This window comes from Harmonia axyridis, chromosome 6, assembly GCF_914767665.1.
Source record: "Harmonia axyridis chromosome 6, icHarAxyr1.1, whole genome shotgun sequence".
In the NCBI taxonomy this organism is placed as follows: domain Eukaryota; kingdom Metazoa; phylum Arthropoda; class Insecta; order Coleoptera; family Coccinellidae; genus Harmonia; species Harmonia axyridis.
This window is the reverse complement of record NC_059506.1, coordinates 22566126-22584589: the sequence shown is the minus strand read 5'-3', so window position 1 is coordinate 22584589 and position 18464 is coordinate 22566126. Positions and strand designations below refer to the sequence as shown.

Below are 18464 nucleotides of genomic sequence, written 5' to 3'. Positions count from 1 at the left end.
AACAATATTTAGTATAGTTTGAAGTGGCATAGTTTTCTTATTTTCATCTCAATTTTCAAAATTTTTTCATTTTAGATAAAATGATTTATTTCAACCTTTTTTATATTCAATTTTTTGTTGAATATTGGCTTATTATACACACAGAGTTAATCAGAAGTTTGTTTTTAAACCCTAATTCTGAAACATGTAAATTCTGTAAATTTTTTTAAAAACCCAATTTTCATCAAGATCCATTTCTTTTCGATATTTTTCGGTTCATGGCTTTAAGTGCACTAGAAAAATGTAATTGTCATCAACGGTTCACATTGAGAAATGAAAATTTCTTCAAGACGCTATTCGAAATCTAGTCGACAGTATGAACTGACGTATGCAGGCACTAAATAAAAAAATATTAATCTGAATTGAAAATAATCAGGCTATTCTCAAATTTTAAACTGATTATCATTAGAAGACTCATAAACTGAGCTTTCACATTATGGCATAATGAGCAAAGCCATATCGTAACAATTTCTTCATTTCTTTGAATTGGATAAACTTTTTATTTGTCCCTTAAAAACGAACTAGTGCCCTTGGAGCCATGAATCAAAAAACAAAATGTTGAAAAAAAAATGGATTTTGATGAAAATTTGTAATTTGAAAAAATTTTAACATTTTTCCACAGGATGTTTCAAATTTTAACAACAAATTTCTGATATATAGGCTGTATATAGTGACTAATGAGCCAGCACTTGACAAAAGAATGAATATGCAAGTTGACATTGATAATTTTATCTGAAGTTTGCTAAAATAATTTTGATTATTGAGCTAAAAATGAGAAAACTAGTGTATTGAAATAAACGATTATTGTCTAAAACAATATGTAGTGCATAAAAACGATGAGCAAATGTGTTCTTGACGGACTATTGAACCCCCTGTGAATATAAGAGAGTTCATATCGCAAACAATGCAAATTTTTCAATGTTTGATCCAGCATTCCGTAAGTGGTTTGTATTTTTGTCCAATGATTCTCATGGAGTGGAACAAGTACAAAGGGAAGCATCCACGCAACGAGCGAATGTCACAAAAAACATTAAAAACGTACAAAAGAATGGCGACCAAGCCGAATGCAACGTTGCGATATTTTCGCATATAGAAGGCGGCATTTGATAGAATGGAATGAACGGTCATATTGTCTACTACTACTTGAAAATAATTGCGACGATTCCCTTTGAAGGTGGATTGCGAGTCAATTGAAACTAACTATGCAAAGTTGTACTGCAATTGAAAAATTCATCCTTCGGAAATTATTCTGATGAACTTGCATTTAATGAAGTTTTGTCAGGGTTTGGTGGCACGAATTGAATTAGGAGCACCTGGAAGTAATCATTTAAAATAATAATAATATAATAATAATAATAATAATAATAAACTTTATTTAGCACTCGGCTATTGAAAACAATACAAATGTAATCCACTAACTTAATTAAATTCTTCATAAATATAACTCATTAAACATTTTTTGAATTCTCTATAATTATTACAATATTTGATCTTTTCAGGTAGTTTATTGAAGTTAACTAATCCCCTGCTAAATGTAGATTTATTCATTAATGTAGTATTAACTTTTTCTATGTAAAAATCATCTCGACGTCGTGTATTATAATTATGTATCTCATTAGCAAATTTTAGGTTTTCACTCAAATATTCAGGTAAAATTTCATTCCTTGCTTTGAATATTAAATCTAATGTTCTATAAATAATCCTTTGATTGACACTCATCAATTTCAAACAATTTAACATATTTCTTATGGGAGTTCTTTTATTACATTTCAAAATAATTCTCATACCTCTATTTTGTACTTTTTGTAACCTATCTGTGCTACCTTTATTTAAATTGAACATAACTGACGAGCAATAATCCACATGAGGAAGTACCAATGATCTGAACAACATCAGTGACGTATTCATATCAATTTTAGCCCTTATTCTAGATATGAAACCAACCTTTTTGGACATTTTATTTGCGATATAATCCACGTGAAACTGAAACTTTAAATTCTCGTCTAAAAAAAAACAAAAGGTAAATTGATGAAAATTATTTCTCTAATTCAGTGAAAATCCATTCATGAATATCTCAGATTTCACATATTTCAAGGTTATATTTTATTTTTATATGTCGGTACGCGAAACTCTACTGTCACAGATCTGTCAAATTTGTAATACAAAAAACTATTTGCCAACCAACATTTGTCTATGTTAAAATCACTAAACGATCTATTCCATTAGATTAAATAAAAATTAAGTGAATAAGAAAAAAAATGTATAATTCTCGTACAGAATGCAGGAGTGGATCTAACACTCATTCATTCAAAAACTCGCAATTTTGTGGTATTTTTGAATTTTGCAATCGTGGAAGAATATCAATGTCCTCTGCTATTTCATTATAAATACATTTTTCCTGATTATTTCAAAACTATGGATTCGAAGAAAATGAAATTTTGCATTCAGCTGAAACTACAAATACGATGGCTGCAATCAGATATACAATAACATTTTCAAGCTCCATTGAAAATTTCATGTCCAATGAGTCATCACAGCCGTAGAAATTTCTAGCATTATGTCAAGAAAAAACCTATAAATATACTAACTGAAACTGCAACAATTTCTCTTAATAAATTTGTTAATAATGTATTTGTCTACCGCGATTATCTATACAGTCTCCAACACGTCTCGGCATTGATGCAATAAGATAATCACAAATTCATCCTATAAAGATCAACTGAAAGAAAAAGCAAAAACAGTGAGAACCAAAGCAGTCCTAAGTACTTTTAGAATGCTGGACCAATTTTTTGAATTAATGAATAATGTGTATTAATATAGTTATATTATATATTATATAATATATTAATATATAATCACAAATTCATCCTATAAAGACCAACTGAAAGAAAAAGCAAAAACAGTGAGAACCAAAGCAGTCCTAAGTACTTTTAGAATGCTGGACCAAGCTTTTGAATTAATGAATAATGTGTATTAATATAGCGCCTCGATGAACGAAGAGTAGAAGGACTTACTTGCCCCACGATATGGGGCAAGTGAGGCATTTGAAGTTTTTTTTTTCAAGTCGGAAATTTCTCACCTAAGAATTATTACTTTGTTAATTTTGTGTGTTTTATGTATTGAATAAGTATCTAGAGTTCTAGAGTTGTGTCTCAATCAACAAACATTGTTTTATTCACATTTTTGAGGAAGTTATACCTCGTTAAACCTTAAGGTGTCTCAGTTGCCCCACCCTCCCCTATTTGAAATCTTGTTTTCCTGTTTCTAACAAAACTGATACATATTTGATTGAGAACATTTGCATTTGGATAAACAATTCAAGAAGAAAAAAATAGCTAATATTTCTATGACTAAAAAACCTAAGCAATTGATATTTTCGGTTGAAACGAAAAATTACAAATTCAAGCTTCAAACAAAATTTCGTATAATGACGTCTAAATCACAATACTAGAATATTCAGCAGAATTCATAAAAAAAATGAGGGAAGCATTGTTGTGAAGTCTGGAGTCTTTGAGATGTTGATCATTCATGTGCCCTTGGAGGCCACATCACCTATGTAATATGTAAAGGAACAATTTGCCCAAAAATGAGTGATCCTGTTTATGTCATTGTTTTTTTTGAACAAAACCTCCCTTAATTTCAATTTCCATGGAAGGGTTAGAGGGCAACTATTTTATTCCGAGATCGTAACTTATCCTTCCATTGAAGCAAATAATCCGCTACATTCTCCCAGGCGGCAGACGTATATTCTAACGAGCTGCTACAACGGACAGAGCTTATTAAGTTTAAGTATGCAAGCCCCAATTGACTTTGATTAACCCAAGCCGGCAAACTTCGGGAACTACTTTACAATTCCTGGAAATGCTCTAAACTTCGAACGTGTTTATTTGTAACGCATCTTTATTGGTTTTAGGACCTCAAAGTGTGCAGGCGGGGGAAACTACAAGGTTAATAATTCCGTAGTTTCAATTTAGTAGATGAATTACAGGTTTTACACCAAACATTACCGCTTGTAGTGAGTATTCAATATTTACACGAAGCGTGAAGTTGATTGTAGAGCAATCGATGTAATTGGGTGTACTTACCCTTCAGCAGGATGACAATATGAAATTTTGATTGTTATTGTTTGATGGTTAGAGTGTAGTTCATCGCTTTTTTTGAGGTTATTGGATGGAAATTTCGTGTGAAAAATTGTTTTCTATCAGCAATTATTGAGTAGACAATGAAAGTTTGCTTTAAAAATGATCCAATATTCTAGCAAATATTCACGGAAAATCATATCGTTTAGAAGGCTCACATAGGCCATTCGAGAGGCTGAAATTCCAAGGACTATACATTTTTCATTTGTGTATTGGCAATGACTTCATCAATAATGACATGGAAAAAACACATATAGTTGAAGAGTAGCAATTACGAGAAACTATAGAGTTCCAATAGAAATGACACAATTTGAAATGGTTATAAGGGCAATACTGTTAACAACTGTTTAACATTTATATGTGATTTTTGTATTTATAAAATAATGCCATGGATTTGAAGTGTTTCGACTTCTGGGTGAATCCTGTAAGTGTGTAAGTAACCTAACTTTTAGGATTTGTTGAATTGTTTTATATAAACCAATGCTCATTTGTGAATACTGAAATTTGTTTTTGGCATAATTCATAGACTATATTATTCAGTTCTCTTTACACGATCCGAAAGTACCAGTACTGAGCCGTAGGTACTTGGTACCACTTTCATATTTGTCTGCAATACGACGAATAATGGATAAACTGAAAAATGTCGTTCTTGAAAACTTCTTGAATTTCAGTTTTCACAAATCAGCACTGATTTTTGATAACACATTTTAACAACTTCTAAACGTTGTTAAAAATGGATTATTTTCATCATTAAATGTCATAACCTACGAAATACAAATGACATAAGAAATGTCAAAAAATAATACACAGTGTTGCCATTATGTATAACCATTTTAAATTTCATCATTCCTATTGAAAAACCCTTTATTTGGTGTGGTCTTTGGAGTGATGATATCGTTAGTCTACTTTTTCATCAGCGCAAATGTGTTGTCAATACGCCGCGGTTTGAAGCTGTTTTAAAATTTTCCTCGACTCTGTCTTCTTGAAATGTTCAATATTTTCTTCAGTTATTCATTTCAAACATAATTCTTGCTTAAACTTTATCTAACTATGAAATGTTAATTATCTCAAAAAATTTTCTCCTGATGTTTCTACAATACTCGATGGGTTATAAGTCAGGGAATTAAGGAAGCCATGGTACAATCCTAATTTTATATACTGCTGGTCAGGCAGTTCATGCTTCTGAAACGTCCTAACTATATCTATAGAGCTAGCCTTCATTTAATCTTCCACAGAAAATCCACTTTAATCCGATTCAGAAAAAAAACCTGTGAAACAAATTATAAAACTGTTCAGAAATTACGAGGTCTATAATTATTATAAAGGGTGGAAACATCTCCATCATTTCTCACACACAGGGCGCAGTTCTGTTCGTTCGTGCCAGCCTTTGGGAAGTTATTCCAAGTTTATTGTTGATTCTCACGTGATGTGTTGTCTTCGTTTGTGGCGTTCTGAATTCCGCAGATTCTTATTCAGTTATTCGATTATCACTGGTTTCTGGTTAGGTATTGCTCCATTCGATAGAATGGAATTTGATAAAAATGGGGAGACTTTCATTTCACACTTTATATTTGGTTGATTTGTTGTTCTAATAAAATACTTGGAATTTTTTATTTTTAACTTGCTCACATAGCATTCTTATTGTGAACGTCGAAAAAATATTCAGAGAAGGTTAAAACGAACAATACCATATATATAAAGTTATGTATTTCTCTCTAAATTGAGATATCACGATATTCACAATTGATAAAAAATGAAAATGTTAAAAACAAATGATCTAACATGTGATTATTCATAAACATTCACGTCTATTAACGATTCATTTCACAGATGAAATAAAAGTATTTGTTTCTTTCTATTTATTTACCCCTGTACCTGTACTATGTAAAAGGCCAATTGAAAAGTCCCCGGTCTACCATAGTAAAACACATTTTTTTGGCAGTTTTGTTATTCAACATGCCTTTAAGGGCGATACAGCGATTAGAGCGGAAGAGCGATCTTCCAACTTTTCGATACCATTTTTGTAGTACGATTTGACTTTCGCTTCAAAATAGGCCTCAGTTTCGGCGACTACTTCTTCATTGGCGCTGAATTTCTTTCCAGCGAACGTTCTTTTGAGGTCGGAGAACAGGAAAAAGTCGCTGGGAATCAGATCTGGCGAATACTGTGGATGTAGAAGTAATCCGAAGACCAATTCATGCAAGTTTGCCATTGTTTTATTGATTTGTGACACGGCGCATTGTCTTGATGAAACAGCACCTTTTTTTCGTAAACGTTTAAACTTAGCATACCAATCAATGATGGTTGATTTTCCTGGTGCAGACCCCGGAAACTCTTCAAGCCAAGATTTTGCTTCAACTGCATTTTTTCCCCTTCAAAAAGCAATATTTCGTCATCACACGAAATTCTTTTTTCCATCTTCTTTCGAATAACAGTACACTCACAACGCAATATCTCACAAACTAATGGTCGGACTGCTGTCAAATTTTGACACGTATCGTTTGAAGGTTGGTACTAACTAAAAATCATATGGATTTAATACTAGCACCGCCATCTGTGATTCAGACCGGGGCCTAATATAAGTGTAACTGAGGAGGACAGGGAATGTTCTTGAGGAATCACGCTACAATCCAAAATCGGCCAAAGGCTTCCAAGAGAAAATGATCTACAAAGTTTGTTCGTTCCTCTAGTTTTTCCAGAGTGTCTATGTTCACGATATATATCTATCTTCTTCCACGAACAGCTGTATCTTTATTAGATCGGTAAACATAAGTTATAAAGTTAGCCTGAAGTTAGTAATGAAATTAAATAATATTCATTTACTTTCGACTTATTAGTAATAGATTAGGTATTTTGAATTACTGTGAGGTCGTTTTGAATTATTAATTGTCCATCTATCAATGGTAATCTTTGGAGTTCTCTTCCCTTAGTCGGCCTGTATTTTTGTTCCAAATTTTGTGTCTATTGCATGAGCCGTTTGGGTGGTTGAAGATAGCTAACAAATAAACAAATATTAAAAATTAAAAAAAAAACGAACACACATTCGGATTTGATATATTATTATCAAGCACAGCTCAGGGTTACTGTAAACACATTAATCTTTATTCTGTTGGAATGGGTCAAACAACACCGTTTAGACATAGCAGTGAGTAAAATAGCCGAAACGCTGAACAGGGTAAAAACCAAGAGAAGTTAACGAGTATAAATAGTTATCTATGCCACATGTGTAATGCAAATTCATTCTCATCCGCATTTTTTATGATACAGGTTCACAAATGGTGTCGGTGTCTGGATTTCGAGCAATGATAGCGTTGAATATATTGTTCATTAAGTTAATTTCGAAACGGAATGAACGCAATCCGGAAACTGGAAAATGTGGCTCTTTCCGCAAATCTAATTAGGAACGACTGGTTTTTTCGTATTCATCAGAAGTGTTTACCGACCGTATTTCGGAATTGGAATTGGAAATGGAAAATTTGACTCTTGGTTCTGGAAATTATTATTCCGAAGCTTGTAGCAATAAAAATATGGGTATTATTAGATAATAGAAGAACATGATTTTGAAACAAAGTTAATATTTTTTCTCCTGATAAAGTTTTTGAATCAATGATAGAATGGGCTTATTAGGCCAATTGAAAAGTTCCCGGTCTGATGCACAGATGGCGGTGCTAGTATTGAATCCATATGATTTTTAGTTAGTACCTTCAAACCTTCAAACGATACCTGTCAAAATTTGACAACAGTCCGAACATTAAATTGTTAGATATTGCGTTGTGAGTGCAGCAACTTTTGTTTTGTGAAAAGAGATGGAAAAAAAGAATTTCGTGTGCGGATAAAATATTGCTTTTTAATGAGACGGCGAACGCAGTGGACGCCTAAAAGAGTCTGACACCGATGAAAAAATCAAAAAAGATCACAAAATAATTTTGAATGACCGTAAAGTGAAGTTGATCGGGATAGCAGACATGGTGAAGATATCATCTGAACGTGTACATCATATAATTCACTAATATTTGTACATACGAAAGCTGTGTGCAAAATGGGTGCCTCGCGAGCTCACAATCGATCAAAAGTAACAACGTGTTAATGATTCTGAGCAGTGTTTGAAGCTGTTTGAATGCAATATGCGTCGATATGTGACAATGGATGAAACATGGCTCCATCATTTCATTCTGGAGTCCAATCGACAGTAAGCTGAGTGGACTGCACACGATGAACCGAATCCAAAGTGAGGAAAAACACAACAGTCAGCTGGCAAGGTTATGGCATCAGTATTCTGGGATACGGAAGGTATAATATTCATTGATTACCTCCAAAATGGCCAGACCAACAAGAGCGATTATTATATAGCGTTATTGGATCATTTGAAGGATGAAATCTTTAAAAAAGGGCACATTTGAAAAAAAAGGTACTGTTTAATCAAGACAAGGCAGTGTGTAACAAATCAATGGAAACAATGGCAGAATTGCAGGAATTGGGTTTCGAATTGCTTCTGCATCCACCGTATTCGCCAGATCTGGCCCTCAGTTACTTTTTCCTGTTCTCAGACATCAAAAGAATGCTCGCTGGAAAGAAATTAAGCAGCAATAAAGAAGTAATCGCCGAAACTGAGGCTTATTTTGAAGCGAAAGACAAATTGTACTGCAAAAATGGTATCGAAAAGTTGGAAGATCGCTATAATCGCTGTATCGCCCTCGAAGGCAATTATGTTGAATAATAAAATCGATTTTGCCAAAAAAAATATGTTTTACTTTGGTAGACCGGGGACTTTTTTTTGGCCTGTTAGTTGTTACACAAGTTATTATTGAAAGTTCATAATTTTTGCTGTAGAAAAAAATTAGTGAAGAACCGACTTGAAGTAATGCGATCTCCAATGGAGCAATAGACGCATGAATGACGAGCGCCCAAACGCTCCAGACACAGCTTTCCTAATATTTTTTACCGAAAACTCTTTCAAGTAAATCGCGAACAGAAGTTAAACATCTGACAAAACTGTATAATCTCCCCTCCCAGCAGACGGACTGTTACGCCATTCAAAATTAATTCATTCACGAAAAGAATCCACCTCCGTTGTTTCGCGAATTGTCGCGAAAATTTGTATTTTAGCGTCTTCATTAAATCCCCACGATAGGGGAGCCGCTCCTCCCGGCAATTGTAAAAGAAAACAATAAGTTAACCGGGAAGAAAAGTTCCCATGAATAAAAATAAAGTTCGGGCAGCGAGCGTCTGCATATAAACTGGATGATTAGTTCCTTAGACGCATCGGTCGCTGAAAATGAGGGATGTAATTGGAAAAAGTTTCTTTGTGCTTCCTTATTCCGGGTTCAATTACGGCCATATTTATGCCGTATCTATTTTTCTCATTTTCCTGGCGCTCCAGGTGATTTTCGTTGGGAATAACCCATATATCTATTATCCTGGGTAGACGGTGTACCAGACTATTGGGATTGGGTTCGTTAAGGTGCTAACATTTGGGATTCTGCAACGGAGAAGCTGTGAGGAATTGAATATTCGTTCTCCTAATATTTCCCCCATACATACTTAGAGTTTATTATCATGAGAATCTAATCATAGAAAAATAACAGCGGTATTACACTGCGGAGCAAAAGTTTCATCGCGAAATTGCCAATTACACCACAAATATACTGAAAAATCACAAAGGTGAAATGAGGCTTCTTGATGAAAGTAATATAATATAAATTTCAAACTTATGAAAACATTATCAAACCTTCACTATCTGTTATGCATAATACCGAACTGTCTCAATTCTACATTGGTAACACCATGATTAGAAGACAGGTATGAAGAGGGACAGGCATTATGCGTCTCCAGTCGCAATGCGATGCAGAAGTATTTTCCATCTTTGCCTTGCAAGCAGCTGTTCACAAGAAAACAAACGCCGTTCAAAATCTCTCAGCTTCAACTCGTTGGGTACCCAATTTCCTTGTTTCTGAATAATTCCCATGACTTTCAAACGTTTTGAAGTGGCTTGTTGCGTCACTCCCAATAATCCTGCAAATCCTTTTTGCGTTTGACACGAGTTTTGATCAAGTAATGCCTTCAATTCTGAATCTCCGAGAACCTTGTCTCTTCCAACGCCATTTGGTCTTTGACGTCAAAATCACTGTTCTTGAAGCTTCGAAACCACCCTCGGCACGTTCATTCACTAAAAGCGGCCTCACCATAGGTATTTGAGAGCATGCGATGAGACTCAGCCGTAATTTTTTTTATATTAAAGCAGAAAATTAAAACCTCCTGCAAATGACGAGAATATGGCTCGTAAGCTGACATGTTTAGTCGAGAATAATGCAGACACAAATCGACTGATATTTCGATTATGTTATGTTAACAATTACCTAAGCTTATTGTATGACATCTGCGATCTATTCATTTCGACTACCACTCACCGCTACAGCCATCTACTGCAAAATGGCGGAAGCAAGGATGTATACCTAATATAATTTTGATATGCATATCGAAGTAGACCGACCAGATAAACATCAAAAGGAGAAGATGTCCCGTTTGGTGAATGCTAAATAGAATTGTTCGAGAAAATTAAAGTTGAAAATGAATCAAAACCTACCAAATCCAACAGAGAGTATATAGGGCGACAGTTCATACATTTTTCTAAGGCCAAATGATATTTCCTGGTCAAACAGACGTCCATAACTGTGCATTCAATATGTGCATGTAGAATGGTGATGAATATGAGGAATTCACTATCTGAAATGTAACCGCTAAAGTACTACAACAGGTGTTCAATCACATTCTTTAAAAAGATAAGATAAAACAGAAAAAATAATTATTAATCCCACTCAATAACCACAAAAATTCTCAAAAACAAAACAAGTTGGTGAAAAAATCATTTGTACAAAAAATTCAAAAAGAAGCTGGAGGGAATTGAGTCTTCATAAATGTAAATCGCCATTGGACGGAATACAATGAGCTCCTGGACTACCCTGAATTTTGTACAGGTGTCAATTCCTAGTTGTCTGGTATCATCTTTAATATTTCAGAAGAATTTCACACCTGTGAAAACATTATTTCAGCTTAAAAATATAAAATTCGTCCTTGGGCCTAGGCGTTATTCTGAATGAAATTATGTATGTGATATGAAAAACATTTTGTTAAAACTCTTTTTTGTTTGCAGAAACTTCCAAGAAGCCCTCAGATGTATCAGAGCCTACACTCGAAGGTGTATGAGCTACGACCAGAGAAAACACTTCAAGAAACTATTTCACGGAACTACACTAATGGTTCACGAATTATGCAAAAACGGAACATACCAAGAAGGTAATTCATCCATTTCTTTTTATTGAAACATTGTTTAACAATCAAATTGTCTGTAGTTCGTTGAGATGGCTCTAAATTTCAATTCACTCTTCCACAGAATATCTAACTTACGCACCATGCATGAAGAACGTAGAGAGTCAAACGAAAGGCTGTTTCTCCAAGTATGCCACAGCGATGCAGGACATCCAAACCAAAACAAATTTAGAAGAAGAAAGGGAGGTGATCATGGACACAGACATTTTCATGTACGAAAAAAGAAAACGAGAAACCGCTGACAAGGGAATCAGAGATGTCTGTTGGTGAGTAAATTTAATATAAAGTTTCATCAACAGGAAAATATCCATTCACACTGTTGAAACACTTCTGTACAAGTAAAGCCTTAACTACTTTCTTGAACCTAATGACAATATTTCTCTATTTCCTGGTTGTGTTTAACAATATTACTTTCAATCTCCTTTACACGGCATTCAAGGCATCTGAAGATGAAAATGCAAAGCAGTGTTGAAATACTTTCCGATAATTAGATTTTTCGATGAATAATCTTCTCAAATTCTTTGGAAGATCATTGATAAACAATGAGAATAGGAGCGGTCCCAATACAGAGCCCTGAGGTACCCCCAATTTCAGATTATGCTCTCTGCAAAAAGAGTTTATTTTTACAGACTCAACTCTACCACCAAGATAACTACAGATCCACTAGAAGGATAGTCCTCTAAATCCCAGATTGTAACATTTGTCCATTATGGACTGAAAAGAGAGATCCTAGAAATGCCTTATTACCTTGACGCAACTGGGCGTGATTCTACCAGGGTGCTGCAGTATCGAAGGAAATGAAAAAGCTGATGAACTGGCAAAAAAGGGAACAAGGGTAATATCTGCTAGACCTTAACCCTTGTTTGGACTTTGAAAAGAACACTCCAGGGCAGCGATCTGGCAGTGGGAACTGAAAAGCAAATTGATCATCTGGAGGAATACACCCAGAATTACAGTAGTCAAAATAATTTGGGAATTTCTGCTGTCCTACACCAAGAAGCTACTGGCAGCTACTACAAGCTGAACTTCGTGTCATGGTAGGTTTGCTGGCAGAGTACTATCGGTACAGATATACCATTTATGCCAAATGGTCTGTCAGCAGATGAAATCTGCAGTGTAGGAAGAAAGAGAAAGATGACGAAGACCGCAGCCAATCAAAAATAATCTAATCTACCTTACTTATAACTGCTATAGATGCTCTCCTTCCTAATTTAGCTAAGTTGTGTTACTGAAGCTTTAAAAAACCTGGAGGCACGCGAAAGTACATACCATCATGCTCAGAAATATGAAATAAAAAGGCTCGGTGTATTAATGGGTTCATCTGTTTATGAGACTTAATAATTCAATAATAATTCGTCTTTGTTTGCATTTCGATTCTATTTCTCTAAAACTAAATTACCAAAGAGTTCTTTGTGCGGTCACGTTTCTGTTTCATCCTTTACATCCAAGCTAGTCATGATAAAGTTTCTTATCCTTACCCAGTCCGATAATTAGCACCAACCATAACGTCAGAATATTCTACGAGTTCTAGTCGTTTTCCTATCAAATAACCTCCGTTCCGTTTTCATTAAACCAACCACGTCGTGACCTTCTCCTGGCCCAATCCCACGCAACAGCCACTTCGAAAAGTGGCGGTTAAATTGTGTTAAATATTAATTTCAAGTAGATAAACAGAGCATCGGTGCGGCGTACATTCAAAGTACATGCTCTTCAAATTCGACTAAATGAAAAGTTAATGGAGCGTAACCCCCGAGATTACGTGCTCCTGCTGCTGGCCTCAGCCAAAATTCATATTAGGAGATCGGCCCTGCATACGTCGCGGCTCTCTCAGAGGTGCCGTTATCGGGAGGCGCATGGAAAAAGTGTAATTACCGGGAATAAGGAATGGGAATGCGGCCGGAACCTCTCCTAAGTGAAGGGTTGAGTTTGGGAAGTTTTTGTAGCTGGTGAGTCAGCGGGTTACCTTCATTTGGCGATGTGTGTTATGATGATCATCATTTTTGGCGAAAAGGATTTAAGTTTCAATTTACCTGGTGTCTACTGGGAGATGTATCAAAAGTAGAACGTCATTTTGGCTGTCATAATAGAGATAGTGACATGACAGATCGATAGGTAACTTTTAGGTAAACATAAACATAAACTGTACCACTGCACTGTGAACAATGCCACCAATAGTACAATATCAGCTGAAATCACTGCACAGGCGAGCAGTAAAGATCTAAGAGGGTCTGAGCTAGCGTGACTGCTGTAAAAATACCTTCAAAGCTTTAGTTATTCCCATCACTTTTAATTTTTGAAAATTTGATTTATACATGGGTTCAATCAGACATGCATATACATAAAGTACACGAAACAAGTCACTCTACTGACTTGGATTAAGACCTTTCTTATGAAAGGACTAAATCTCAATAGATTCCGTGCGGTTGCGGTGTTTCTCTACAATAAACTTCCTGGTGGCCTGAAGAATCTGCCAATGAATAAGTTTAAAACAAAAATGAGCTATTTTTCTAGCCAGTTCTTCATTTTCTGGTTTCTGAATTAACCTTCAATGACGTGTGAAAATAATGTTTTATTTGTGATAATTACCAATGAATTTCTCTCTCTCTCTCTTTTTCTCGCTGATATGCTGCTAAGGGTAAATTCGACGCTTCTTATGACTGGAAAATGCTTCTGACTGGTCACGACTACTGGCAACTACCTCAAGTCAGAATATCCTGTCCAATCCGATATGTGTATTTGTTGTTACATTAGCAACTGATCAGACCATAGAGTGGTGATACTAGTATTTCATGAAAAGTTAATGTGCTTTGCTGAATCAAAATTTGTGGCTTAGTTGAGATATAACATGATGATAATATTGGCAGTGAGTCTCTTTGAAGTAACAAATTTATTATGCCTTCAAGCCTGTGATTACTAAAACATTGAAGGTTATAATTAGACGTTCCATCAAAGAAACATCGGCCCTTATTGGAAATTGCAGTGTTTCATCCCAGGACCCTGAGAAATCACCTCGGTACCTAGGTTCATTTGGAAATCAGCGGCATTCTGCCAAGTATCAAGCAACCTGTGACTTACAAAGAATCACCCAATTAGTGAAATCGCTTAAAATTTTGTTTTGAGCTCAGGGCAAATCTCTTCATCAGATTAGATTTCAGATCAGATTTAATTAAGGAGGTTCCGTTTCACTGTGACCTAATCAGAGCTATCCTCTCCATAAAGTGATCTACAGCTCGCTTTCCAGTTCCATAATTCTAATAAACTCCAGTATCTGCCTTCAAGGAGGCTAATTCCTCACTTATACAAGTTCTACAGATTTTGCGTTGGCTAGTGGTGGCGAGGCATTCGGGTATCAGGTGAAAAGGAGTTCCTTTCTCCTCCCCAAAGAATCTGCACTCGTCAATTTCTGCTAGAACCATTCTCATGAGGTGTTTCCTAAGGCGACAATGCCCTGTGAGGAACTCAGTGAGGAGATGTACTATATTTTTATCAAGATCCAGATACTCCTTGGATCTCGCAGTGTAAAAGTTTTGAAGAAACTTTTTGGAGTGATCCAAATCAGGAAGATTCCGTCAGGAGTGTTTCTCTTTCAGTTTTTTCCTTCTTATGATACTCTTTCTTGTTAGTACATTTGCCTACGCCACAGAAATATTCCGGGCCGATGAGAGGAGTTTGTACTTCTTTCTGGCAAGTGTGTTGGCCTCTTCATTCCCTCTACTTTCCGAGTGGCCTATTTCATTGAGTTTTCTTCGGCAATCCAATAGCATCTTAGAATCGATGATATGTGAGCTCAGTGCTCATCAGAATATATCGCTATATCAAATTTCTGTTTATTGCTAGTCTTTATCTGTAACTGTATCGTTATTTCAATCAACCTAAAGAGGCAAAGAAGAGGTTTGACTGGTTAACAATTAGTAAGTCGAATAAATAAATTTTCCTTCTTCCAAAGAAAACCCTAAACATATCGCAATATTCTGCTGAATTCGCACATGAAATAACAAGTGAATTTCTTTCCAGCAATTTCCAAGAATACGTTGAGTGTTCTTCCAGCACCATGCGGCAACACTGCGGAGAAGGCGCTGAGAAATTCAGTCGAAAGTTCCTAGATCAGATGTCATCAGCCATGATCAAGGTGAGTGTTTATATTGATTCAAACTACATAATACAATTGAACCGAATAACGTGTGGAACAACAATCGCTATTGGATGTTTCTGCAGTGTTTTTTCATGTAAAGATCACGTCAAGCGTAAAATTTCTAGTGACGTATTCCCAGCACCGATATTGCAGTTTCAGATAAATATTTTTATCGGAATTTAATAAAGTCTACTCCTGCCGATATATAGAACGATAACATGGTATATTTGTTCAGGACATATATAATACCAACAGCAGTCGATAGTAGGAATGATTTCATATTTATACAACAAGAAGATGGATGCAAATAAAAATATTGAGTCAGACGCAGCAAAAAATAACGAATATTTTCGGTCTTTCTGAGAATTCGTTTTATAGAATTAGAAAGCGAGCTTTTATGGATTCTACTTCAATATGTGCCTACGATACTCCGTTCAATATAGCATTTCGCAAATATATTTGTCTTCGATCATATTTCGGGATTTTTCATATTAGTCTGGATGAACGACTCATACATTTTCGTTAATTAAACTGATGGCACCAGCATTCGGAGCAACTTTCAAATCAACACAAAATCCACTTTTTTATGAATGTACTCAATCAGCTTTTTGCATGTGCCAAACTATACTCCAATAATTGCACTTCTCAATTTGCCACTTTTTGAGCTTTTATTTAATGCAGAATATCCTTCTTCCCTGACATGGTGTTGATATAAAATGATATATAGGGTGATTCACCGGGTTGGCTTATTAGACGTTTATGGAAAACTAATCATAATAATTACAATTTTCTGTTATACCTGCAAGAGACAGCTGCTCCTCATTTCAAATGGCACACCCAGTAAATTATTGCATCGGTAGGCACCTTGGGTAAAAACTCAACGGTTCATGAGTTAATGGGATTCCTACGAAAAAATTGGTGGCAATGAGGACTAACATTTTTTTAAATTTTTCAGCAGAAAAAGCTTTTTTCAACTGTTTGCGGTTTGGACCAAAAATGTTCATCATCAGATTGAGATCTGAAAATATTTAAGATAGGATCATTGTCTCAAACACCAATATGCAAATTTTCAGCGAAAAATTATGATTAGTTTTCCATAAACGTCTAATAGGCCATCCCGGTAAATCACCCTATATAGAGCGAAGTAGTCCAGTATTTGCGAGGCTGATAACTTCTGATAGGAGAGTCAAAAGTGCTCAAACCTCTTGCATGATTTTCCTCATATCCACAAATTTTTCTGAGATGTGAAATAAGCCTTATGTCATAAGAAATTTATAAGAAAATTTAAATTTTCGACAAGAAAGTGTTCAAGAAAGATGGACTCTGAAGTCGACTTGGTGATCTCAAATACTCAAAAACGTTAACATAAAAATGCTCTCTTTGACTTCTCACGTTGATAATTGTTATAATCAAAAATAATAAACAAGAAAACGAAAACTGATTGGCTGCAAATTGGCGAATGCGCTTGTCGCGGTTTTCTATGAAAAAAGAGCACAGCGCAGCAATCATTAAACAGCTGACACACTTCTTCACCTCATAATTGATGTTCCGATCGACTGGAAATATGTTGGATGAAAGAGGTCAATCAGCAGATAAACAGTTTAATCAATCTCGCAAATTGAAGCCGACAAAGCTTCAATTACACTCATTTCTCGATGATGAGTCATCTGATGATCTTAACCTGTCGGCTGTTTTCGTTTAATTTTGTACTGGACATGATGTGAAAAATTACAAATCAATAGGTACCCGATTACATCGAACTTCTCTCTCTCTCTCTTTCACTTACACTAATACATAATTGATCTCATATTAGATTTTCACTTTATTTATATTTCAATTTTGTTAGAAATGGACAAACCAATTACTGTTCTATTTTTTGTATCATTCAGATTTGAAAGATATCCGAATAAAAATGTGGAAATAATAATAATAATTTTCATTTCATTCTTGGGTTTTGGAAAATATTGACAATCATCTGCCAAATGCGAAGCTGGTCTTTCGCTACATATCGACTATTTTTTATGATGATATCGATTAATCGTAGTCCAATAATCGGAATGCGGAATTTAGGACAGATTATTCGATAGATATCTCATCATATATTGAAAAACGAACAACTTTGTTCATGGGATAAACTTTTATTTATCAAAAAAAAAATTAGAATGCTTTCAAATTAGGGTAGAACAATTAGATAAAAACATTCCGGTTATTCGAGTGAATTTCTAAAAACAAACCTAGTCTGGGTTAGTTATGGTTTACTCGATTTTAAATAAATTCAATAAACACACTGACTTTTGAGAGTGGATACCACAGAACTGTTGTATGTATCATATGAGCTTATTCGCTTATTTCATCTAGACGAAGAACATTCCAGTGATTATCCATAGTTTTATAATGAATCCTAACGTGTGTTCATTTGTTTTTGCTATAGCTAATAGTAAAATGTTGTTATAGAAACTCTTTTGAGTAAATAAAGTATCACTTTAAGCGCAAGCGTAGATAAAGTATCTATTTAACAGCAAGGGTAGATAAAATGATTCAACTTGTTTATTCAATCGAATTGACAAATTCAAACACATTTATTCGAAGGATTAATTCTACAATTAACATCATTTGAAACGTCTATTTTTGGAACACCATTACACCACAATACTGAACACTGCAGAAACCAGAATGTAAAATTTATTTTCTATTTTTCAGTATCGTAATGAGTTCATTACAGTACTAAAAAAGTACTGTAATGAACTCATTACAGCATTGTTTTCAGTTGTATTTGTCGTTTTATGGTTGTCTACTCTACACTAACTTCAGATCATATCAAATTTCAA

The 18464-nt window shown here is 34.9% G+C and overlaps 1 protein-coding gene across 1 annotated transcript in view; it reads left to right on the top strand.

Moving 5' to 3' along the window:
- Positions 1-18464, top strand: part of LOC123682979 — a 120767-nt gene that overhangs the window by 93754 nt on the left and 8549 nt on the right. Inside the window, exons 3-5 of the mRNA XM_045621839.1 lie at positions 11329-11471; positions 11569-11770; positions 15519-15633. Of these exons, the coding sequence (XP_045477795.1) occupies positions 11329-11471; positions 11569-11770; positions 15519-15633 (460 nt within the window). The remainder of the gene's footprint in view (positions 1-11328; positions 11472-11568; positions 11771-15518; positions 15634-18464) is intronic.